Here is a 25,035-nt window from a genome sequence, read left to right on the forward strand (position 1 = left end):
ATGGAAACAGGGTTTGTACATGTCCTACTGTTGAATGTTTCAACTTGCTCTTCTAACAAGTAGCCACTGGCAAAATTCCCAACAAAATACATTTCATACACGTTCAAATTTACATTTGAAATATAAGGGAAAGTCTCCAGAAAACAGGGGAAACAATGGGAAGAATATACTGCCTACTGTGGTGCAACCCCATTGTTTTACTGGTATGCTTTTAGTCTGGAAAACTGACTTTACAGGCTACAGAATGTGGTAAACGATGTTTCCAAAGCGAACCAGGAGCTGTACCGCTTCTGCAGGACCAGAGGATTGTGTTCCCCTGTGAAAGTTAGAATACTGCAACAGGAGGGCAAAATCAGAGTTTTGGGGAAGGTATGATGTAATCTGTGAATGGACAAATAAATGTCCTGACTCAATAAAAGTGTATTTAAACATCCTCTTTATAATGCTCTTCACATTTTGTCATGACACCAAGAAAACACCTAAAAAACAAAAAACTCAGAATTGCACAATTGTCCTTAAGAGGTAAACGGCCACTGAGCAAATGTGATGAGTAGGTTGCAACAGAGACGAAATTTTGTCCGTCATTTCCCTTGTTTGGGGAAGAGCAAGTTGTGTTGAAAATACTTAGATATTGAACAGTCAGACATGTGCATTCCATAGTTAACCATTACCACTCACAAAATAATTTATAGCCCTAATGAAACCAAACCACACAATAATGACTGTGGGAAGAGTCTGGAGTATCCAAATAGAATGATGCATGAAATCTATCATGTTTGATTCAGCTGCTATTCGTCAAAAACAACATACCTAAAAGGAACAGAGATTACAGTACATTGCACCAAATGGCATCAAACACCTAATTCCAAGCCCCAAAATACATATAAATTCATGACAAGACTTCATATGGCATTTTATTTTTTATGTGTTGATATTATATTTAACAGATAGAAGAGTCATATGGTAGTAGGCTTACACAATGATCTTTATCTATTCACGGGTTTGTAGCCATCTGAGCTTTTCTAATGTTGGGGTGACTTTCTACCGGAAGACGGTTGAGGGAGACGAAACTTGGCCATCTCGACATCCAAGTCTGCAAAGGTGAAGGGATTGTAGTTGTGGTGTTGGTTATTCTTGTAAGTGCTGTTGTCAAAAGCCTCTTCGGGCTCAGCAGGTGGCACAGGTGCAGCTTCTGCAGAGGGAACCAAAGAATGTATAAATAAGAACTGGAACTTTTTCTATCGGTCACAAACAAAAATTATTTGTGAGCTGGTATTTTATGATAGGGTATTTCCTGTGATGGCAGGCGGTGATGAATAGAGGGAAAAGTTTCGAGAGCCATGCTTTGAGGGTGGGGGTGTTTTAAGGTAACTACTGGAATGTTGTCAGAATCCCCATCTGTAAAAGACTATACGCAGTAAATTTCAACATGTCTGGCAAACAAGGTAAACTAAGTACATGTGTTTTTAATTAATTATTTACTTAAAAGAGACATTTTGATTAGGAAATACACAGAGTTAAAGAAAGAATAATAAAAGAATAATGCCATGGGAAAAGGAGTGAGTTGTTTCAATAAGCTCTATTATGCAGCTTGTCAGAACCGTTAAACACATGACAGTTTAGAATAAAAAACATTGAAAAGAAGTTGAACGTTGCATAGCTGAGAAGAAAACATGCACAAAATGGCTTTGGACATCAGCATTTTTAAGCAGGAGTAAGGAAAAACATCTGAAAACCTAAGACTGCTCGTACAAAGACGACAAGGCACATGAATTGATCAGACGTTTAACTTCAACCCAACTGTCATGTGGACATACTGATTAAAAATCAATATTGTCCCTCCGTTGGCGAAGACGACTTTTGATGGATGAAAACTTTCAAAAGCATTGTTCATTGTTTTGACATTGGATAATAACCACTGACAGAATGAGGTCAAGTTAAAAGTAAAGAGAATAACCAAAATGAATTAAAGTTGACAAAGAATTACGGTTTAGTCAAAAATATTTGGAACAGCTCCAGTAGTTTATGACTTTGCCTCTACGCACTACCACAAATGATATTAAATAAAACCTTCAAGATGTGATTGCATGACACACTATCCCCAGGTGAAAGATTCGGAATTTAATTATATCAGGCAGTTAGTCCCTTGTACATTGAGATTCCTGAGAAACTGGCACTTTAAATACGTAACGTTGAAGTATACCTGAGACAGTATTTCACAAGAGTGAGTACACCCTTGCATCTTTTCAAGGGCCAGAACTATAGAAATTAAATTTGAAAAAACTGTAGAGCAGTCAGTGTACAGGTTGTATGTACACCAATACAATTACTATATCCAGTGAAATGTATTCAACTGCTAACTCAAGTGAAGGCATCACGGCACACCTGTTGTACATGTCATTGGAACATGCAAAGCCAACTGACCTATTTCAACAATTCTCAGTAGGTTTCAGCAAGTCACATCTAATACTTTTTAAGACCACGATGAATAAAATTCAAGATCATTTCACATCCACACTAACAAAAAAGTACCAACACATGAATGAAAATCAGAGGCCCAGAACTACTGTATAATGAATTAATTCACTGTTCTTTCACATTGAAAAACATAAAAACATCAGATGCCCCTCTATTGTAAACTATTTGTTTTGAAAGAAATATTGGCAAAAATCACAACAACCATGTTTCATATTTTTTTGCTGAATTCCAATGCCTTCATGCACAATGTTCTAAAGTTTTCTTACAAAAGATGCAGTCCACTTCATATCGAGAACCAAAAAGCTGGCCATGGTAGAGAAAAATACAACAAAATATTGTCTGTGGAAAGGAGTGTTAACACATCTGCTAAAACTAAATTGTTAAATTTTGCAGTGTTTTCAGTTGTCAGAATTTAAAGATTAAAAACATCTACAGTACTACTGTCTGCACAAAGGTAACTCCCTAATAAGGTATTGTAGGCATGCCAAACCAACAAGAAGCACCGACTGTAGGGATTTTGTCTCGCAGCTAGCTGGCCAACACATAGGTCTCTTAGTGGAACTGGAGAACTTGGCCGGAGATTAAAGTCTGGGCTTTCCTACTGCAACTGCTGGCCCCACAACCGGGACCCAAGTAAGCGAAAGAAAATGACAGACATCAGTGCTGCAAGTATTGCTGCAGAAAATGAAGCAGGGAGGGTAGCATTGCCCTGGAACCAAGAGAGCTGAAGCTGGCTGACAAGAAAACCAACAGTTTGCTGAAGATTAAGACTATGACTAAGTTTACACTGCAGGACAAAGTGGACCAAAATTTGATTTATTTTCAAAATGTGATTTTTTTTTTGAGTTGACGACACGGTGGTAGAGGGGTTAGTGCGTCTGCCTCACAATACGAAGGTCCTGCAGTCCTGGGTTCAAATCCAGGCTCGGGATCTTTCTGTGTGGAGTTTGCATGTTCTCCCCGTGAATGCGTGGGTTCCCTCCGGGTACTCCGGCTTCCTCCCACTTCCAAAGACATGCACCTGGGGATAGGTTGATTGGCAACACTAAATTGGCCCTAGTGTGTGAATTTAAGTGTGAATGTTGTCTGTCTATCTGTGTTGGCCCTGCGATGAGGTGGCGACTTGTCCAGGGTGTACCCCGCCTTCCGCCCGATTGTAGCTGAGATAGGCGCCAGCACCCCCCGCGACCCCAAAAGGGAATAAGCGGTAGAAAATGGATGGATGGATGTTTAGTTTTTCAAGTAAAATGTGATTTTATGAGACTCCAGTAAAAATACGCACAGGCCCCAATGTGGCCTTAGCGTTACTTGCATTTGCAGTTTGATAAAGTGAACAAAGGAATTTGGACGAATTACTTAAATGAACAAAGAAGTCGCTGCTACACAAAAATACATGGACGCCACAGATCAGCGTGGGTTTGTGCCGTGGTTGTTGTGTACAGGAAGTAGGCAGATGATGGAAAACAACTGCAGGAGAAGGAAAAAGAGAATTGCAAAAAACAAAGTGACAGCACACGAAGGATGTACCTCAACCAAACATGACGTGAAAGTCGCAAACGGGTCACATTGCCGTTTAGATTTGAAATTTAAAGTTAAATTAAACTACCAATGATTGTCACAAACACACTAGGTGTGGTGAAATTTGTCCCATCTCCTTGTTCACCCCTTGGGAGGTGAGAGGAGCAGTGGGCAGCAGCGGCGCCGCGCCCGGGAGTCATTTTTGGTGACCCCCAATTCCAACCCTTGATGCTGAGTGCCAAGCGGGGAGGTAATGGGTACCATTTTTATAGTCTTTGGTATGACTCGGCGAGGTTTGAACTCACAACCTAACGATCTCAGGGGGGACACTCTAACCACTAGGCCACTGAGTAAAACTACCTCCAGATGTGGCCCAAATCTGATGCTAAAATATCACATTTGAAGCACTTTGGGGCATTTAGACTGGCACAAAATTATCTGATCTGAGGGCAGAAAAATCAAATTTGGTGTCCAGTGTAAACAGAGCTTATTTCACACTGCCATTGACATTGTGATACATCTCTAATACTACCTCAGAACTTTTCAGAAAATTCAGGAGTTGATATGACTGGCTCATTCCACGCCAATTCATTTCACACTGGCCGGCCCCACAAATAAAAGACTCCTGAATCGCAAGGCCAGAGTGAATTGGGATACTGGCTGCAAAGGATTTTCATCCGAACATTTAAAATTGTGGTTATATTGAGAATCATGCCTCTATGACAATATTTGTTTTAGCCCTGGAAAATGAAAGTACTCTCAAAATTACTACTCTTAACTCCTACATTACGTAATCCATTGTGGTGGTGTATAGAAGCAAGCATAAAGGCATATCATTTAGAGTTTTCCCCCAAAGTCCTCCTGTGTCCAGGGACTTACAGTGGGGCAAAAAAGTATTTAGTCAGCCACCGATTGTGCAAGTTCTCCCACTTAAAATGATGAAAGAGGTTTGTAATTTTCATCATAGGTTCACTTCAACTGTGAGAGACAGAATGTGAAAAAAAAATCCAGGAATTCACATTGTAGGAATTTTAAATAATTTATTTGTAAATTATGGTGGGAAATAAGTATTTGGTCAATAACAAAAATTCTACTTAAAACTTTGTAATATAACCTTTGTTGGCAATAACAGAGGTCAAACGATTACTATAGGTCTTTACCAGGTTTGCACACACAGTAGCTGGTATACGGGCCCATTCCTCTATGCCAGGGGTCGGCAACTTTTACTACTCAAAGAGCCATTTTGACCCGTTTCACAAAATAAAGAAGATAATGGGAGCCGCAAACATTCTCGCAAATATCTGCTGATGGTCACCCAACTAACAGTAATAAGGTTGTGCTATGAAGCCATTGCCTTTGACGCCTACTACAACATGTACATACAGCTTGCCAGCCCAGTAACATGTTGTACGTGGCTTCCGTTGATACACGACTGCAAGCCATGTAGTCAACAGCCATACAGGTTATGCTGAATGTTGTGATAAAAACAACTTTAACACTCTTACTAATATGCGCCACACTGTGAACCCACACCAAACAAGAATGACAAACACATTTCGGGAGAACATCCTCACAGTAACACAACATAAACGCAACATAATTACCCAGAATCCCTTGCATCCATGACTATTCCAGGCTATATTATACATCCTGCTAGCACCAACCCCCCCACTGTGCGTCGGTTGAGGTGGGCGGGGTTGGGGGTGCGGGGGTGTATAATATACCCTGAAAGAGTCATGGATGCAAGGGATTCTGGGTAATTGTTATGTTGCGTTTATGTTGTGTTACTGTGAGGATGTTCTCCCGAAATGTGTTTGTCATTTTTGTTTGGTGTGGATACACAGTGTGGCACATATTAGTAAGAGTGTTAAAGTTGTTTATATCACAACCTTCAGTGTAACCTGTATGGCTGTAGACTATATGCCTTGCAATCTCGTACGTATGACGATAGAAGAAGCAAGATGCATGCGTCCGGCCTGCACGCAGATAGCATGGTGTTAAGGCAGGCGATGACATGTTGTAGAGGACGTTAAAGGTAAAGCCATCACGGCATGCCCTCTATATTGTAATCAGAGTGAAACCCGGGGTGATGTCCGAGAGAGGCACCAAAATCCGGAAACCCCCCGAAACAATCGGGGGGGTCGGCGATTATGCAGCTGAGCCACGTCAGAGTAACCAAAGAGCCGCGGCAGCTCCGAAGCCGCGGGTTTGCCACCCCTGCTCTATGCAGATCTTCTTGAGAGCAGTGATGTTTTGGGGCTGTCACCGAGCAACATGGACTTTCAACTCCTTCCACAGACTTTCTATGGGGTTGAGGTCTGGAGAATGGCAAGGCCACTCCAGGACTTTCAAATGCTTCTTACGGAGCCACTCCTTCGTTGCCCGGGCGGTGTGTTTGGGATCATTGTCATGCTGGAAGACCCAGTCACGTTTCATCTTCAAAGCTCTCACTGATGGAAGGAGGTTTTGTTTCAAAATCTCACGATACATGGCCCCATTCATTATTTCCTTAACACGGATAAGTCGTCCTGTCTCCTTAGCAGAAAAACAGCCCCAAAGCATGATGTTTCCACCCATGCTTCACAGTAGGTATGCTGTTCTTGGGATGCAACTCAGTATTCTTCTTCCTCCAAACACAACGAGTTGAGTTTATACCAAAAGTTCAATTTTGGTTTCATCTGACCACATGACATTCTCCCAATCCTCTGCTGTATCATCCATGTGCCCTCTGGCAAACTTCAGACGGGCCTGGACATGCACTGGCTTAAGCAGGGGGGCACGTCTGGCACTGCAGGATTTGATTCCCTGTCAGCGTAGTGTGTTACTGATGGTAACCTTTGTTACTTTGGTCCCAGCTCTCTGCAGGTCATTCACCAGGTCCCCCCGTGTGGTTCTGGGATTTTTGCTTACCATTCTCATGATCATTTTGACCCCACGGGATGAGATCTTGCGTGTAGCCCCAGATCGAGGGAGTTTATCAGTGGTCTTGTATGTCTTCCATTTTCTGATAATTGCTCCCACAGTTGATTTTTTCACACCAAGCTGCTTGCCTATTGTAGATTCACTCTTCCCAGTCTGGTGCAGGTCTACAATTATTTTCCTGGTGTCCTTCGACAGCTCTTTGGTCTTGGCCATAGTGGAGTTTGGAGTCTGACTATTTGAGGCTGTGGACAGGTGTCTTTTATACAGATAACAAGTTCAAACAGGTTCCAATAATACAGGTAACGAGTGGAGGACAGAAGAGCTTCTTAAAGAAGAAGTTACAGGTCTGTGAGAGCAAGAGATCTTCCTTGTTTGAAGTGACCAAATACTTATTTTCTACCATAATTTACAAATGTGAAGTGAAGTGAATTATATTTATATAGCGCTTTTTCTCTAGTGACTCAAAGCGCTTTACATAGTGAAACCCAATATCTAAGTTACATTCAAACCAGTGTGGGTGGCACTGGGAGCAGGTGGGTAAAGTGTCTTGCCCAAGGACACAACGGCAGTGACTAGGATGGCGGAAGCGGGAATCGAACCTGCAACCCTCAAGTTGCTGGCACGGCCGCTCTACCAACCGAGCTATGCCGCCCCAATTCTTTAAAATTCCTACAATGTGAATTCCTGGATTTTTTTTTCACATTCTGTCTCTCACAGTAGAAGTGTACCTATGATGAAAATTACAGACCTCTGTCATCATTTTAAGTGGGAGAACTTGCACAATCGGTGGCTGACTAAATACTTTTTTGCCCCACTGTAGTCCTGGATCCATATGTCGTTTTTTTTTTTTACAGGAGCCAGGAGATTTTTGCTTAACACATTTACAATACACCAAATTGGTTATTAGAAAAGGACAGATTAATATGGTTGAAAGACCCACAAAGAATGAAGGGTATAGATTCAATTGATTGGGTGTCGTAGTGTGTACCCTCAGGTAGATCAACTGGGGTGTCTGTCTGTAGCTCTTCTCTCACAGGATCCAATGGCTGACTGGTACTCTGCATTGGAGAGGAGACTTTGGCTGCAACATCAGTGGCTGCTCTGGACTCTAGATTCACTGATGAAGGAGCAGTTCTACTGGGGGCTTCAGCAGTTCCTTTAAGGACACCTTCATTTCCAACAAGCGGGACTACAGTATTTGCAGAAGCTTCAACACAGACAGGCTCTGTGGGTTCTGCAAGGGCATCAGTTGGTTCCTCTTCTTTAGATGCAACCTCAGTGACTGCGTTGATTTCACTCTCTTTTGCATCAACAGGGACACTTGTAGATACTACAGCCTCAGTTTGTTCTAAAGGAGAACATGCACCAGCGTTTTGTAATTGGATATCATTAATCTCTGATACATCTTCAGACAAGTCTTGATCATGTGGGACAGTGTGCTTTAGCTTTACCACAGGACTAACATGGAGTGCCTGTGTGGTACTTGTAGGTGCTTCTACATGAGAAGCATCTACCGGCAATGGCACTTTGCTGGTCTTTGGAAAAACCACCTTCTTAGCTTCTTTAGCCCCTTGCTTCACTTCTGATGTGGATTGTTGGAATTTTGCTTGTTTATTTCCGAGGAATTCTGGCACCTCTTTCACAGAGGTCCCAGTTTGAATGCTCTCAGAGTCATAGTCAAAGTCAGAGTCAGAGTCAGAGTCAGAGTCAGAGTCAGAGTCAGAGTCAGAGTCAGAGTCAGAGTCAGAGTCAGAATCTTCACTGGACAATGAAGATGGATCTTTAGCATTTGGTTGGTCACCAGCTTCAGAGGGGGGTGTCTTAGTTGTCGCTGTGTAATCTGGGGTTGCAGCTGCAGTGATTGTTTTATCCACCAATGGTGGAACTGTAACCACTGTTGCACCCAAGGAAGGAACAGAATCTGGAAAAACTTCCTGCTTATTAAGAGCTGGTTCAAAATGTGCAATGACAGGGAGTGTGCCCTCTACAATTGACGCTGATATACCTAGAGGCTGTGATGGAACAACTGCGTGGTTTGAGACCCTAACTGGGAAGGCAACTTCTGTCTTGTATGCTAGTAGGGTTCCTCTCTCATCTGGACCATGTGGTGCTGAGAAAAATGGTAAATGTTACAACAATATACACATTACAAATAACAAATATTAAACATGTACTTTCAAATTTGTACTTGAAATATATTACTGTAGTATAAATACATTAACATAAATAGATTGTGTCTTTTCGTGTTGTCCTTGCAAGTTCCAGGTCTGAAACGGCTGTCAAAACTGTCCCAACTGGTCGGATTATATTCTCAGCCATCTATTATTCAGGTGAGGGGAATGATTTATGATCTACAATAAACTTGCAGGGAGCAGGGAAGCAAGGAGCAGCAGACCACTCGATGATGTTAACATAGACACACTCGGAAGTGATCGTGGCATCGCTCTAGTTTGTCTGCATTAGCGTTTATAATATCACTAATACTTGGTTAATATTCAAGTCACAAAACGTGAATTTAGTATTTTTGGCCCTTTTTTAATGGTTATTTATCTGATTTTATGGGCGGAATAATGGCGCTCCCATTAACTGCAATCTTAGTGGAATTTTTAATTCACATTTGTTTAATATTTAGATTTTTTTTTTTTTTAAATCCGTCCATCATCATGTCTCTCACAATGATTGTGAACGATAGGCAAAATTGCCAAAAAAGTGCAGTTCCCCTTTAAACACAATGAGCATTAACTGTGACGGTATATACTAGTGATGTCCTAATCAAACGGTCAATTTCATGAAAAAGTATGCAATTGGCCAATGCTTAATAATGCCGATTATAAAAGCTGATCCCCTCTGGCTAATAAAGTATTTATTTTTGGCACCCTTGCTGACAGAGGTGGCTGGCAGCTCACTGTGTATGTGCATACACAATGGCAAACAAATTTAAATTCTTGAAAGTATTATCATCATTGAAGGATAAGGCTTAACATGTTACACACAAAGAAAGACCAAAAAAGTCCCTAAGCTTGCTTGAAATAAAAAAAAAAGTGCTTAGTAAATTTTAAGAATTGAAGATGGTAGTGCTTAACAGCAGAAAGTAAGCAGCAATTAACAAGAAAGTAGATTAACGAGAGTCTAGAACAAGGATAATACGACAGTGCTCTGTGGCTGAGTAGCGACTACGCATACACATTAAGGGGAGGACGGATTGATTCATATAATTGGTAGTGTCGATACCAATTATCGATATTAGAGTGATTACTTAATATTTGTATTAATTTTTACAAAATATTTTTTTGTTATAGTTTACAAACTCTGGGAATAATTCCCTGGGGACAGGAGGCCTTTGAGGGCAAATGCCAAAGGATTCCAAACAGAGGTAGATGGTAGTGTGTGTGCTTCGGTTTCGCTGTTGTGTATTATTGACTTTGTTTTGTCAATAGTTTGGAAAAAAATGTGTTAATATTTTTACACTGTCAATAACACTCAATGTAAAAACAAATTTCAAAATTTCGGTTAATACGTGTGATCGGTATTGCAATCGGCAGCATTAAACCTGAACGAAACATCCCTAGGATGTACCACATTCCAGAGCTTTTTTCTCATCATCTGAAAAAAATAATCCCCTTTAGTATTGTCCAAATAATTTTGATTCATTGATTGTATTCCCAGACATAGTTAATTTTTGTAATGATTAAATTGTGAAATATAATTGTAAGCTACACAAACATCTACTCACACAAACATCTACTGACTAATACTTTATATTTATTTCATTATCTTTTTACATTTGTTTTTTATCTACAGTAATGATATTTGGACTCATTTATTAGCATTTATATTCATCTGAAGTAATTTTAAATGAATGAATAACAACATTTTATTTATTTATTTAAGGATTCTTTAAAATACACTTTGAATTTTTAAATACCGGCTTCTGACAACCTGCTCCAAACACCTTCAGTATCATTCTATTCTCTGCTGCTTTTCTGCTCGTGGCATGCATTATGTTTTTTTGAGTCAGCTGGATGTTTACCAAAATTCAACACTTTCCCAAAAAAACATGGCGGTAATCAGAAGAAGCTTTTGGAAAGCCCTGGTGCCACAGACTGCAGTTCAAAAAATAAGATTAAAGATCATATGAACCACCTTTTAGATGGGTGACTTACTGAATAATTTTATGCATTCTACATTACCTTTCAATACTCTCTCTGCACTACTGCAGTGGTTCTCAACCTTTTTTCAGTGATGTAACCCCTGTGAACATTTCTTTAATTCAAGTACCCCCTAATCAGAGCAAAGCCTTTTTGGTTGGAAAAAAAGAGCTAAAGAAGTTAAATAAAGCACTGTGTCATCAGTTTCTGATTTATTAAATTGTATAACAGTGCAAAATATTGCTCATTTGTAGTGGTCTTTTTGAACTATTTGGGAAAAAAAAGATGTAAAAATAACTAAAAAACTTGTTGAAAAATAAACAAGTGATTCAATTATAAATAAAGATTTCTACACATAGAAGTAATCATCCACTTAAAGTGCTCTCTTTGGGGATTGTAATAGCCATCCGCCTGGATTCATGAACTTAATTCTAAACATTTCTTCACAAAAAAGAAATCTTTAACATCAATATTTATGGAACATGTCCACAAAAAATCTAGCTGTCAACACTGAATATTGTATTGTTGTATATTTTTTTTCACAGTTTATGAACTTACATTCATATTTTGTTGAACTATTATTCAATAAATATATTTATAGAGGATTTTTGAAATCTTGCTATTTTTATAATATTTTTTAGAAATCTCACGTACCCCTTGGCATACCTTCAAGTACCCCCACGGGTACGCGTTCGCCCATTTGAGAAACACTGCACTACTGCATCATGAAATAAATAAAAATACCATAAAATCAAAACTATATAGTGTGAGGAAAAAAATGCAAAAAAAAATTTCAAATATTGTGAAGATTTTACTTTCTGCGTCAAATGGCCTTACTCTTTTTTGCAGTCTTTATTGGCTCTCCGGTCTGAGTGGTGCAAAAAGCACCAGTGCAGCTCTTCAAGATGCCCCAGTTCTCCAACTGGGAAGACCATGCAAAAAAGGACAAATATTGGTACAATTAGAACATTTTCGTACAAACATGTTTTTATGTGAAACCACACACAAGCACAAATCAAGGTCACGTGGATCCGGATCAAACTAACATGTTGGTATCAATGGTATCACACACAATATGATCTTATGACAGACAGGGCTATTCAGCTGGTGGCTGGAGGGTGGGGGGAGGGGGCCAAATCCGGCCAGGGACTGACATCAGTTTTTACATTTTGAAGAGTCTAATACAGGGGTAGGGAACCTATGGCTCTAGAGCCACATGTGGCTCTTTGATGACTGCATCTGGCTCTCCGATAAATCTTAGCTGAAATTACTTAACGAGATAAATAATGAATAACTCCGCTGGTAATCACAGTGTTAAAAATAACGTTCAAAATACAAAACATCCATCCATCCATTCATTTTCTACAGCTTATTCTCTTTGGGGTCGCGGGGAGCGCTAAAACATTCTCATGCATTTTAATCCATTTGTCCGTTTTTCTACCGCACCAGTTCAAGAAGTCACATTAATGGTCAGATGTATTTTATTTATTATCAGTTGGCTTCAGAATAACAATGTTATTAAAAAGAATGAGAGACTTATTATACTCTAAAAAATGTTGGTCTTACTTAAAAATGCATGCATTTAGTTGTATTCAGTGTTAAAAAAATATTGTATGGCTGTCAAGGAAATACATTTTAAAATATTTGGCTTTCATGGCTCTCTCAGCCAAAAAGGTTCCCTACCCCTGGTCTAATACAATATTATAGAATCGCTAGAGCATTCCTGCTAATTACAGAAACTTGGACCAGAGTAAACACATTGACAAATCCTTGCATTGACATTTTAACCTACAATATGCCAGCGTCCACTGCAGTCGACACTTGTATTTGGTAAACAATGGCTATTTTTCTCGGAAATGTGTAACTCTGACAACAGAAATAGACCAAAAACAAATGTTCACTGCAAAGAATGCTGGTTCTCAAAATAGAAATTGGAGAGGGAGAAGTCTGCTCCTTGTTCCTTAGCGTTCTGGAAAGTTGGCCCTGAGGCCAACTTAGTTGAATAGCCATGCCTTGTAGTAATCTAATTGTCATTTAGCATTGTTTAACAACAAAAAAAAGCACAATATCAATATATAACAAAATGTCCATCCATCCATCCATTTTCTACCGCTTGTCCTTTTCAGGGTCGCGGGGGTTGCTGGAGCCTATCTTAGCTGCATTCGGGCGGAAGGCAGGGTACACCCTGGACAAGTCGCCAGCTCATCGCAGGGCCAACACAGATAGACAAAATGTCATGTTTAGTATTTCCTCGACCTGTCCGGTCTTTTATTTTGTATTTGTTCCGACTGCTGGTTTCATTTTGCATGTTTTCAACAGATTTCCTTCATACCGGCACACCTACATCCATCCATCCATTTTCTACCGCTTATTCCCTTTTGGGGTCGCGGGGGGTGCTGGCGCCTATCTCAGCTACAATCGGGCGGAAGGCGGGGTACACCCTGGACAAGTCGCCACCTCATCGCAGGGCCAACACAGTTAGACAGACAACATTCACACTCACATTCACACACTAGGGCCAATTTAGTGTTGCCAATCAACCTATCCCCAGGTGCATGTTTTTGGAAGTGGGAGGAAGCCGGAGTACCCGGAGGGAACCCACGCATTCACGGGGAGAACATGCAAACTCCACACAGAAAGATCCCGAGCCTGGATTTGAACCCAGGACTGCAGGAACTTCGTATTGTGAGGCAGACGCACTAACCCCTCTGCCACCGTGAAGCGCAAGTTTCCAATTAGTGGTGTTCTTGAACACTATGGCTGCAGCAGGAAGACAACTGATTGTTCCTTGTCTTTCTCTTCCGCGCTGTCCATTCGTGTCCAGTAACTTGTGTCAAGGTGTCGTTTTACTAGATATGGCTGAAAACAGTATCATGATATAAGTTTTTTATATTGTCAATATCGATTATTGATTTTTTGGAACCTATCGAAAATACAAAACATGTAAACATTTTTATTTCAAATGTAATCTCTTTAGCTCTCAAGGCAGAAAAGAAAGAAAATGTCAACACAACCATGGAAAATAATACATGGAAACTAAATTCTACAATCGCAATAAACACTGAACAATGACCTCATTAAATAAAGTGCGAAAATAAGGAATATGTAAGAAATACTTAATTGTGTGTAACAAAATAGGGCAAAGTGTAAAAATGTAAACCTGAGAAAAACTATTTTTTGGAGGTTTACTGCCAAGAAGTTTTGTGGTCTGGGTAACGCTCCTATTTATCCATCCATCCATTTTCTACCGCTTATTCCCTTTCGGGGTCGCGGGGGGCGCTGGCACCTATCTCAGCTACAATCGGGCGGAAGGCGGGGTACACCCTGGACAAGTCGCCATCTCATCGCAGGGCCAACACAGATAGACAGACAACATTCACACTCACATTCACACACTATTTTTTGGAGGTTTACTGCCAAGAAGTTTTGTGGTCTGGGTAACGCTCCTATTTAAGTATGGAAAATAATTTATGACCCTTTTGGGATCGCGGCAGGTGGTAAAGCCAATCTCAGCTGCATTCGGGCGGAAGGCGGTGTACACCCTGGACAAGTCTCCACCTTTACCCCTTAAACACATCCAGAACTAAACAATGTCAAGGCGGTCACTTGAAACAGCAGCTAAATTACAAAGCAAAAGATTGCAAGCACAATCCACACACCCACAACACATCTCATCTGCTTGTGTTGTTGTGCACGGCATCATCAATGTAACTTTAACGTACAAACGGGAGGAGAGCATCCTCAAGTCCTTTCTTCATCAAGCTAACCACCAGCAAAGCCACATCCGGCCTGACTGTGCGAACAAAATAAAGGTTACAAAAAAGTATTACACAAGCATAATGTACTCAAAGCACGTATTAATACATTTCCACAATTATTATGCTTTGATCTAAAATATTGGTCAAAATTGTGCAAAGATGTATTGCATCAAAAAATTTGATAATTTTTGCATATTATACAATTTGTTTGACACAAAAAACACACACTTCATGGTGGCAAGAAACAGTATTAAAAACAAACGGGAAAAACTAAATAATGTTTTTCTTATATACAGTGGGGCAAAAAAGTATTTAGTCAGCCACCGATTGTTCTCCCACTTAAAATGATGACAGAGGTCTGTAATTTTCATCATAGGTACACTTCAATTGTGAGAAACAGAATGTGAAAAAAAATCCAAGAATTCACATTGTAGGAATTTTAAATAATTTATTTGTATTTTATGGTGGAAAACAAGTATTTGGTCAATAACAAAAATTCAACTCAATACTTTGTGATATAACCTTTGTTGGCAATAACAGAGGTCAAACGATTACTATAGGTCTTTAACAGGTCTGCACACACATTAGCTGGTATTTTGGCCCATTCCTCTATGCAGATCTTCTCGAGAGCAGTGATGGTTTGGGGCTGTCGCCGAGCAACAAAGACTTTCAAACTCCCTCCACAGACTTTCCAGGGGTTTGAGGTCTGGAGACTGGCTAGGCCACTCCAGAACTTTCAAATGCTTCTAACGGAGCCACTCCTTCGTTGCACGGGCGGTGTGTTTGGGATCATTGTCATGCTGGAAGACCCAGCCATGTTTCATTTTCCAAGCTCTCACTGATGGAAGGAGGTTTTGGCTCAAAATCTCATGATTCATGGCCCCAATCATTCTTTCCTTAACACGGATCAGTCGTCCTGTCCCCTTAGCAGAAAAACCGCCCCAAAGCATGATGTTTCCACCCCCATGCTTCAGAGTAGGTATGGTGTTCTTGGGATGCAACTCAGTATTCTTCCTACAAATACAACGAGTTGAGTTTATACCAAAATGTTCTATTTTGGTTTCATCTGACCACATGACATTCTCCCAATCCTCTGCTGTATCATCCATGTGCCCTCTGGCAAACTTCAGACGGGCCTGGACATGCACTGGCTTAAGCAGGGGGACACGTCTGACACTGCAGGATTTGATTCCCTGTCGGCGTAGTGTGTTGCTGATGGTAACCTTTGTTACTTTGGTCCCAGCTCTCTGCAGGTCATTCACCAGGTCCCCCCGTGTGGTTCTGGGATGAGATCTTGCGTGGAGCCCCAGATCGAGGGACATTATCAATGGTCCTGTATGTCTTCCATTTTCTGATAATTGCCCCCATAGTTGATTTTTTCACACCAAGCTGCTTGCCTATTGTAGATTCACTCTTCCTAGTCTGGTGCAGGTCTACAATTATTTTCCTGGTGTCCTTCGACAGCTCTTTGGTCTTGGCCATAGTGGAGTTTGGAGTCTGACTGTTTGAGGCTGTGGACAGGTGTCTTTTATACAGATAACGAGTTCAAACAGGTTCCATTAATACAGGTAACGAGTGGAGGACAGAAGAGCTTCTTAAAGAAAAAGTTACAGGTATGTGAGAGCCAGAGATCTTCCTTGTTTGAAGAGACCAAATACTTATTTTCCACCATAATTTCCAAATAAATTCTTTAAAATTCCTACAATGTGAATTCCTGGATTTTTTTTCACATTCTGTTACTCACAGTTGAAGTGTACCTATGATGAAAATTACAGACCTCTGTCATCATTTTAAGTGGGAGAACTTGCACAATCGGTGGCTGACTAAATACTTTTTTGCCCCACTGTATATACAATCAGGATAATACAGTCATCACGCAAGTTAATCATCAGAGTATATACATTGAGTTATTTACATTATTTACAATCCGGGGGGTAGGGTATGGAGGGGGTTAGGTTTGGTTGATATCACTTCAGTCATCAACAATTATACCATCTGAGAAATTGACATTGAAACAGTGAAACATAAGACCAAGTATATACATTTGATTATTTTCATTTTTTGATTACTTTTATAAATCAAGTTGATTTGTTTTCCTTAAAAAACGTTACTTAAAAAATCGACACGCTTATCAGGTTTTTGTCTGAATCATCAACAGAAGTACACCGCTGTAATTCTATCCATACATCCATTTTCTACCGCTTGTCCCTTTTGGGGTCGCGGGGAGTGCTGGAGCCCATCTCAGCTGCACATGGGCGAAAGGCGGGGTACACCCTGGACAAGTCGCCACCTCATCGCAGGGCTAACACAGATAGACAGGCAATATTCACACTCACATTCACACACGGGTGGCGCTGGTGCCTATCTCAGCTACAATCGGGCGGAAGGCAAAGTACACCCTGGACAAGTCACCACCTCACCGCAGGGACAACACAGATAGACAGACAACATTCACACTCACATTCACACACTAGAGCCAATTTAGTGTTGCCAATCAACCTATCCCCAGGTGCATGTCTTTGGAAGTAGGAAGAAAACGGAGTACTCGGAAAAACCCACGCATTCACGGGAAAGATCCCGAGCCTGGGATTGAACCCAGGACTACTCAAAACCTTCGTATTGTGAGGCAGACGCACTATAAATATAAGCAGTAGGAAATGGATGGATGGATGGACATTCACACACTAGGGCCAATTTAGTGTTGCCCATCTATCCATCCATTTCTACCGCTTATTTCCTTCGGGGTTGCCGGAGCCTAGCTCATTTATAATCGGGCGGAAAGCGGTGCACACGCAGGGCCAACACAGATAGACAGGCAACATTCACACTCACATTCACACACTGGGGCCAATTTAGTGTTGTCAATCTAATTATTATTATTATTTTTTTTTTATGGAAGAGTGGAAACAAAATTCACTCAATTTGACACAATTGGTTTATTACAAAAGGTTACAACTGCAACGCAGTCCTGACATTTTTTAAAGTAAATCACCAGTAACCCCATCGATGACCTTATCTGCCGTCAAATTAACTTAATTTGGAAACGCAGTCCTATACTTTTAATGCAGTGTGCCGTCATGTCACTTGATTTATTTGACTAATCACAAACTATTTAATCGAAAACTTTACATTTCCAAGTCTATTCAACCTGGAATCTTTCATTACAAAAATGAACATTGTTTTGAAGCTCCTTCGGTGGTGAGTCACTTAAAGGCCTACTGAAACCCACTACTACCGACCACACAGTCTGATAGTTCATACATCAATGATGAAATATTAACATTGCAACACATGCCAATACGGCCGGTTTAGTGTACTAAATTGCAATTTTAAATTTCCTGCGGAGTTTCACGTCGCGGAATGATGACGCGTATGACGCGTGTTTGTGACGTTATTGGTTGGAGGGGACATTTTAGCCCAGCTCCTCGCATAGCTAAAAGTCGTCTCTTTTCATCGCATAATTACACAGTATTTTGGACAGCTGTGTTGCTGAATCTTTTGCAATTTATTCAATTAATAATGGAGAAGCCAAAGTAGAAAGGAGGAGGTGGGAAGCTTTTAGCCTTTAGCCACACAAACACACGGTGTTTCCTTGTTTAAAATTCCCGGAGGTGAAGCTTTACTACGGGTCACAGCGGTCAAGCGAACATGGATCCCGACTACATGTCGACTGGCAGTTTTCGGTGAGAAAATTGTGGAAATAAGTCGCCTCTTACCGGAGATCAGCAGAGCTTCTGTCATGCTGCAGCTGCCGTGACTTCCCTCAGAGACTGGCGTCAACACACCCGTGGACACACCCGTCCGACTATCAGGTACTATTTAACTCACTAAAACACTAGCAACACAATAGAAAGATAAGAGATTTCCCAGAATTATCCTAGTAAATGTGTCTAAAAACATCTGAATCGCGCCCAATGCAATCGCCTTTTTTTTTCTACTACGTCACTCTAAATTTCCTCATCCACGGATCTTTCATCCTCGCTCAAATTAATGGGGAAATTGTCGCTTTCTCGGTCCGAATAGCTCTTGCTGCTGGAGGCTATGATTATAAACAGTGTGAGGATGTGAGGAGCTGTCACGCCAAATTTCTTCTCCCTACCAAAACCTCCCCCTCCCTCATTTACTTCCGGGGTCATGATTAATACAAACGTTTTCTTAACGCTATATTATAAAAATATAACGCTATATTATAAAAATACAGAAGTTTTGTTAACGCTTTATTATAAAAAAATTTAAAAAACAATTTACAAACACAAGCTATGGGATGACATAAGAGGAAACGTGACCCCGGAAGAAAATGCGTCATCCCATAGCTTGTGTTTGTAAATTGTTTTTTAATTATTTTTATAATAAAGAGTTAAAAAAACGTCTGTATTTTTATAATATAGCGTTATATTTTTATAATATAGTGTTAACAAAACGTCTGTATTAATCATGACCCCGGAAGTAAATGGGGGGGGGGGTTTGTAGGGGGGAAGAAATTTGGCGTGACAGAGCCCTCACAGCTGTGACGTCACGCGCACATCGTCTGCAACTTCCGGTACAGGCAGGGCTTTTTTATTAGCGACCAAAAGCTGCAAACTTTATCGTGGTTGTTCTCTACTAAATCTTTTCAGAAAAAATATGGCAATATCGCGAATTGATCAAGTATGACACGTAGAATGGACCTGCTATCCCCGTTTAAATAAGAACATCTAATTTCAGTAGGCCTTTAAGTATCTGGTGAGAGCTTTTTACAAACATCACGTTTTAATGCCATGGTTTATACATATGCCTTTTTTTAAAGCTAAGACTTGTATATTTATTAAAGCTAATAAGTGTCGAGGGCATTACCTTAAGTGTCCCTAGCCTTCGACAGAGGAGCAAGGAGGTCGCCATTTTTGTCTAGTCCCCTTCTTTCTTCTTCTTGAGTGTGAGAGTCTTGACGCGACAATGGCGAACTGCTGCCACCCGTAGTGCTTAACTGGTAGTACACCTTCTCCATGTCCGTGGTTATTGTACAGTAGGCGTGGAAGAAATACTTCTGCTTCAGTAAATTTCGTCAAAAATAGTCTAATCCATTCCCGGTTGCTCTTTATGCAGCCTTCTTGTTTGTTTTGAAAATTGTTACATGTTTTTACAACTTCAATCTTTCCAAATACACTTATGGGTTTTTTATTGGCCTTTTGGTTAGAGGTGGGTGATGCAGCAAATGTTGGTGTTGATTTCATACCAAGTAAATACAGTACGGTGACATTATTACCAATATTGACACTTTTTACTTGAACATTTTCAAGATAGTTGAAAGGTTTTGTCATTTAAAGGCCTACTGAAACCCACTACTACCGACCATGCAGTTTGATGGTTTATACATCAATGATGAAATATTAACATTGCACCACATGCCAATACGGCCTTTTTAGTTTACTAAATTGCAATTTTAAATTTCCCACAAGTTTCTTGTTGAAAACGATGCGGAATGATGACACGTACGCGTGACGTCACGGACTGTAAGGAAATATTAGCGCTGCACCAAACACGGCTAAAAGTCGTCTCTGTTCATGGCGTAATTACACAGTATTTTGGACATCTGTGTTGCTGAATCTTTTGCAATTTGTTCATTTAATAATGGAGACTATAAAGAACAATGCTGTTAGTGGAAAGCGGTGGATTGCAGCTGTCTTTAGCGGAGCGGTCAAGCGAACATGTTTTCTCTACGTCAACCAGCATGTTTTTGGATGGAGAAATTGTAATATATATCTTACCGGACACATCAATGGATTATTCGTCGTCCTGCAGCAGCTGTCATGTCAAAAAAGGCAGCTGTGAGCTTGGCTCCTCGGCTTCTCTCTGAGACACTTCGTGTTCACCGCAGCCATCCGACCTCGAGGTATGTCTTTACAATCTTTAAAATCTCACTAAAACACTATTAAAACAATAAGCAGATAAGGGATCTTCAAGAATTATCCTAGTAAATGTGTCTAAAAACATCTGAATCGCTCACCATGCAATCGCCTTTTTTTTTTTTTACTTTATTTATTTATTCATTTTTTTCTGGTCCTTCGCTATCAATATCCTCAGCCACGAATCTTTCATCCTCGCTCAAATTAATGGGAAAATTGTCGTTTTCTCGTTCCGAATAGTTCTTTTTGTTGGAGGCTCCCATCATAAACAATGTGAAGATTTGAGGAGCCCTCACACGGGTGACGTCATCGTCTACGACTTCCGGTACAGGCAAGGCTTTTTTATTAGCGACCAAAAGTTGCGAACTTTATCGTCGATGTTCTCTACTAAATCCTTTCAGCAGAAATATGGCAATATTTCGAAATGATCAAGTATGACATATAGAATGGACCTGCTATCCCCATTTAAATAAGAAAATCTCATTTCAGTAGGCCTTTAATTTACTTTTGAACTCCTACTAAGTACGGTCTAATCAGAATCATCATCATCATCAGCATCATCATCATTTATTTTTATTCCTTTCATGAAAATGCATACCGGTATATACAAGTCACGTACAGTTGACACTTTCAGTGTTTTTTTTGTTTCTTATGCATTTCCATGATCAGAAAGGAGCAGATGGAAGAATACTATTCTTATATATGTATGCCCCCTCCGACAACACACCGACGAGGCATGATGTCTCCAAGGTACGGGAAAACAGTCGAAAAAACGGAAAATAACAGAGCTGATTTGACTTGGTGTGTGTAATGAGATTGAGAAAGTGGCGGATCGTTTCATGTTGTGAAGTCACGGGTCAAAGGTCATCGCTCTTACAGGCTATCAATTGAAAGGCGTTTAAATCGCCAAATTCACCCTTTTAGAGTTCGAAAATCGGTTAAAAAAACATCTTGTCTTTTTTCTGCAACATCAAGGTACATATTGACGCTTACATAGGTCTGGTCAGAATGTTCCCCTTGAACACAAATTATTTTAGATGACTTTCTAACTGTTCCTTCCACCAACACCCGAAATCCAACATACTTTTTAATTTTTAAAAGCATTTTTACAATGACACGTCCAATCTAAATCAAAATTCAGTTTGATATAATTCCAGTTTTCTCTTTTTGTAACTCTTTTTAAATTCAAAGATATTCTTACAGCTTTTTAAGTCTTTGTTTAGAGAATTCCATGCTTTCACACCAGTAACAAACAAGCACATTTGTTTCAAATTTGTTCGCACTCTCGGATGTTTAAAGTCATACGGCCTTCTGTGGTTTTCATCTTCAGACGTGAACACAAATACATTTTGTAAATCCTTCGGAAGAACTTTATTTCTAGCTTTGAACATCACTAATAGAGTGTTCAATTCTACAATGTCTTTTAGTTTTAGCAATCCTGACCTAACGAATAGTGAATAAAGGGGTTGGGAGAAATATTTTAGGGAAAAAACATGATATATTTATCAACAGCTTAAACAGTGACAATATATCTTATATTAGATGTAATCAGATAGCAGAACCATATAAAAAAAAAACCATAATTGAGCAAAATAAAGTCAATTTTGCAAAAATAATGTTTAAAAAAAGCCACAAAACTAAAATATTGTTTCCTGTCTAAAATTTTTTTTTTTTTTAAAAGGCATTTTACATTTTAAAATGGTGGTGTTTTTAGAGGACTAAGCACGTATTAAATAGATTTAATTACGGTTGTTGTTTTTTTACAAATGACAAGAGGACAGCATGGTGGAAGAGGGGTCAGTGCGTCTGCCTCACAATACGAAGGTCCTGAGTAGTCCTGAGTTCAATCCCAGGCTCAGGATTTTTCTGTGTGGAGTTTGCATGTTCTCCCCGTGATTGCGTGGGTTCCCTCCGGGTACTCTGGCTCCCTCCCACCTCCAAAGACATGCACCTGGGGATAAATTGATTGGCAACACTAAATTAGCCCTAGTGTGTGAATGTGAGTGTGAATGTTGTCTGTCTATCTGTGTTGGCCCTGCCATGAGGTGGCGACTTGTCCAGGGTGTAACATGCCTACCGCCTGAATGCAACTGAGATAGCAACCCCAAAAGGGACAAGCGGTAGAAATGGATGCATGGATGGATGGATATAAGAAGAGCGCGTGTATTGTCTATGTGTGATGCATCTAAATGAGAAGTGTGGTTGTAATGTACAAGTATGTCTCAATGGGAGGGCATTTCATGACTGTTCATAATTTGATTACTTGCAAATTGTATTGTTTTAAATTTATTGCATAATTCATTGTATATTTTTTAATTCAGGTAACCAGGGACTACAGATGAAAATTAGCTGTTTGGCTATAATCTGGTGCAGAACATCTCTGTCTTTGAGTTTAATATATCTGTGCATTGTACCTTTAAATAGAGAATAAATTAAATTAATTTCAATGGGCGGGACTGATTTGATGTACAAGTGTTTTAGGTTACGAGCTTAGGGATGCAACGAAATGTGCTCTTAAATTGAGGTACCACTCTGTAGTTGTTTGTACTACATCTTATCTTATTGTTTTTAATATAAAATTTCTTATCCAAAAGTTATTTTTTCTTTTTAAAAAGCATGTTACAAAATCATTTTGGTGGGAACAAACTATATTTTAGTTTAAAACAAATTTCAATGGGTAATACAAGTTTTTTTTAGGAACAAGCTGCATCACAGAACCCAATAAACTTGTATCTAAAAGGACCACTGTATTTTAAAATGTGTTGCTTATGATTAAATTGCTCCAGGCCCGAGACCATGTCTTCCATTCATGTCAAAAGACAGGAATAGTACGCTCACACTATTCAAATGATGCCTTATAGGTCAGGGGTGTCAAACTCGGTTTCATTGAGGGCCAGTTTACAATTATGGCTGCCATCAGCAGGCCGCTTGTAACAGCGAATAATATATGAATTTGCCTCTGTTTTGTATCATTATACATATTTTTTATGTAAAATGCAAAACAAAAAAACTATTTTTTTACTCTACAAAGCTCGTAACCAGCTTTTTACTGTTATATCTATATTATTTACACCATATTATAGTAAATAGAAAAACAGTAACTGTTGTTTTTTATACAGTAAAATACTCGCAGTTTAGTCTCCAGAATTTTATGGTAATATTTCAGGTGTTTTTTTACAACATATATTTGAATAGAAAATCTGTACTACTGTTTTGAAAAATTCTGTCAACTAAGCTGCCAGTTTTTTACCGTAAAAAACTGTAACTAAAGATTTTATGGTAAAAAAAAAAAAAGGCAGCCCTGTCACCAGAATTTTACAGTAGAAACGGCAGTAGAGTTGTTTCACTTTACAGTAATATGCTGTAAAAAACATTGTTAAATGTTTCTTTTTTAATTTTTACCGTGTACAATTTGATGGATTACTTGCTCTGAAATCAAATGTCAAACAGGTATAATAGTATTTATTTTTATTTTAACAAAAAAAAAAAAAACGGTGTTTGAAAAGTATAATAATACAATATTTGTTGCAATATTGAATATTAAAGTTGAAAAGGCATGCAATTTCATGTGGTACATATATTTTTTCCTGGAAAATGAAAAGAACAAAATGATGAGGTATTTATTAATGCATATTTTCCTAGGCCTTTGAGGGCCACATAACATGTTGTGGCGGGCTAGACCTGTACCCTGGGCCTTTAATCTAACACCTGCGCCTTAGGTGTGAAGTGGACACAGGTATGGTGCAATTGACCTAGTGTGAGTACCCCTTTCAACTACAGTGTTTATGTCAAATGCTAATGATGACTGGCGCATTTAAGAGTCAATGAACTTGTGAAAACACTGACATGGTGCTTGAAGGTTGAACTTTTATCAATATACAGACTGATCTGGTTTTTCAAAAATTCCCCCCAAAAGATCACCAAATTCTAAGGAAATTTAAATAATTAAAAAAATACATTCTATAATCATTCCACCTTCAAAAAATTATTGTTTAACAGAATCAATAAAAGGCCCACAACTGCAATGACGTACTCTCATGATGAGTGTAAGCTAATTTCTGATCCCAACTTTATGCCTCAACATGATTCAAAATAGGATGCCTGTGTTGTAAAGTTAAATGCAGGAAAAAAAAGTTTAACATCACTTTGCAGCAGCCTTACTAGGTGTCTATATTGTAGCTACAGTATCAAATAAGATGTGAATGGCTCAACACCCAACCCTAATCCATTTCACTTAAATATTTGCTGATGTACACATCACTGACGTTTTCCCGTCCCCATCACACATATCATACGTTCCATTCTTCCCACAAAGAAAAAGACTTGGAA

The 25,035-nt window shown here is 39.5% G+C and overlaps 1 protein-coding gene across 1 annotated transcript; it reads right to left on the reverse strand.

Moving 5' to 3' along the window:
* Positions 1-896: 896 nt before the first annotated feature.
* On the reverse strand, positions 897-19,796 carry ndufv3 (NADH:ubiquinone oxidoreductase subunit V3). The gene is made up of 5 exons (XM_061918594.1): positions 19,658-19,796; positions 11,904-11,988; positions 8,924-9,028; positions 7,907-8,839; positions 897-1,192 (listed from the first exon to the last, which is right to left on the reverse strand). The coding sequence occupies exons 1-5, from the start codon at positions 19,700-19,702 to the stop codon at positions 1,023-1,025; spliced, it is 1,338 nt and encodes a 445-aa protein (XP_061774578.1). The 5' UTR covers positions 19,703-19,796; the 3' UTR covers positions 897-1,022.
* Positions 19,797-25,035: the final 5,239 nt, after the last annotated feature.

Source organism: Nerophis ophidion, linkage group LG13 (genome assembly GCF_033978795.1).
Source record: "Nerophis ophidion isolate RoL-2023_Sa linkage group LG13, RoL_Noph_v1.0, whole genome shotgun sequence".
Taxonomy (NCBI): domain Eukaryota; kingdom Metazoa; phylum Chordata; class Actinopteri; order Syngnathiformes; family Syngnathidae; genus Nerophis; species Nerophis ophidion.

Excerpts from the sequence above, each read along its gene's own strand:
- ndufv3 (XM_061918594.1), bottom strand. The coding sequence starts at position 19,702 with ATGGCGACCTCCTTGCTCCTCTGTCGAAGGCTAGGGACACTTAAG. Across the intron at positions 11,989-19,657 it reads GAAGGCTAGGGACACTTAAG|TTGGAGAACTGGGGCATCTT; the intron begins GTAATGCCCTCG and ends TGGTCTTCCCAG. Across the intron at positions 1,193-7,906 it reads CCCAGTTGATCTACCTGAGG|AAGCTGCACCTGTGCCACCT; the intron begins GTACACACTACG and ends TTCCCTCTGCAG.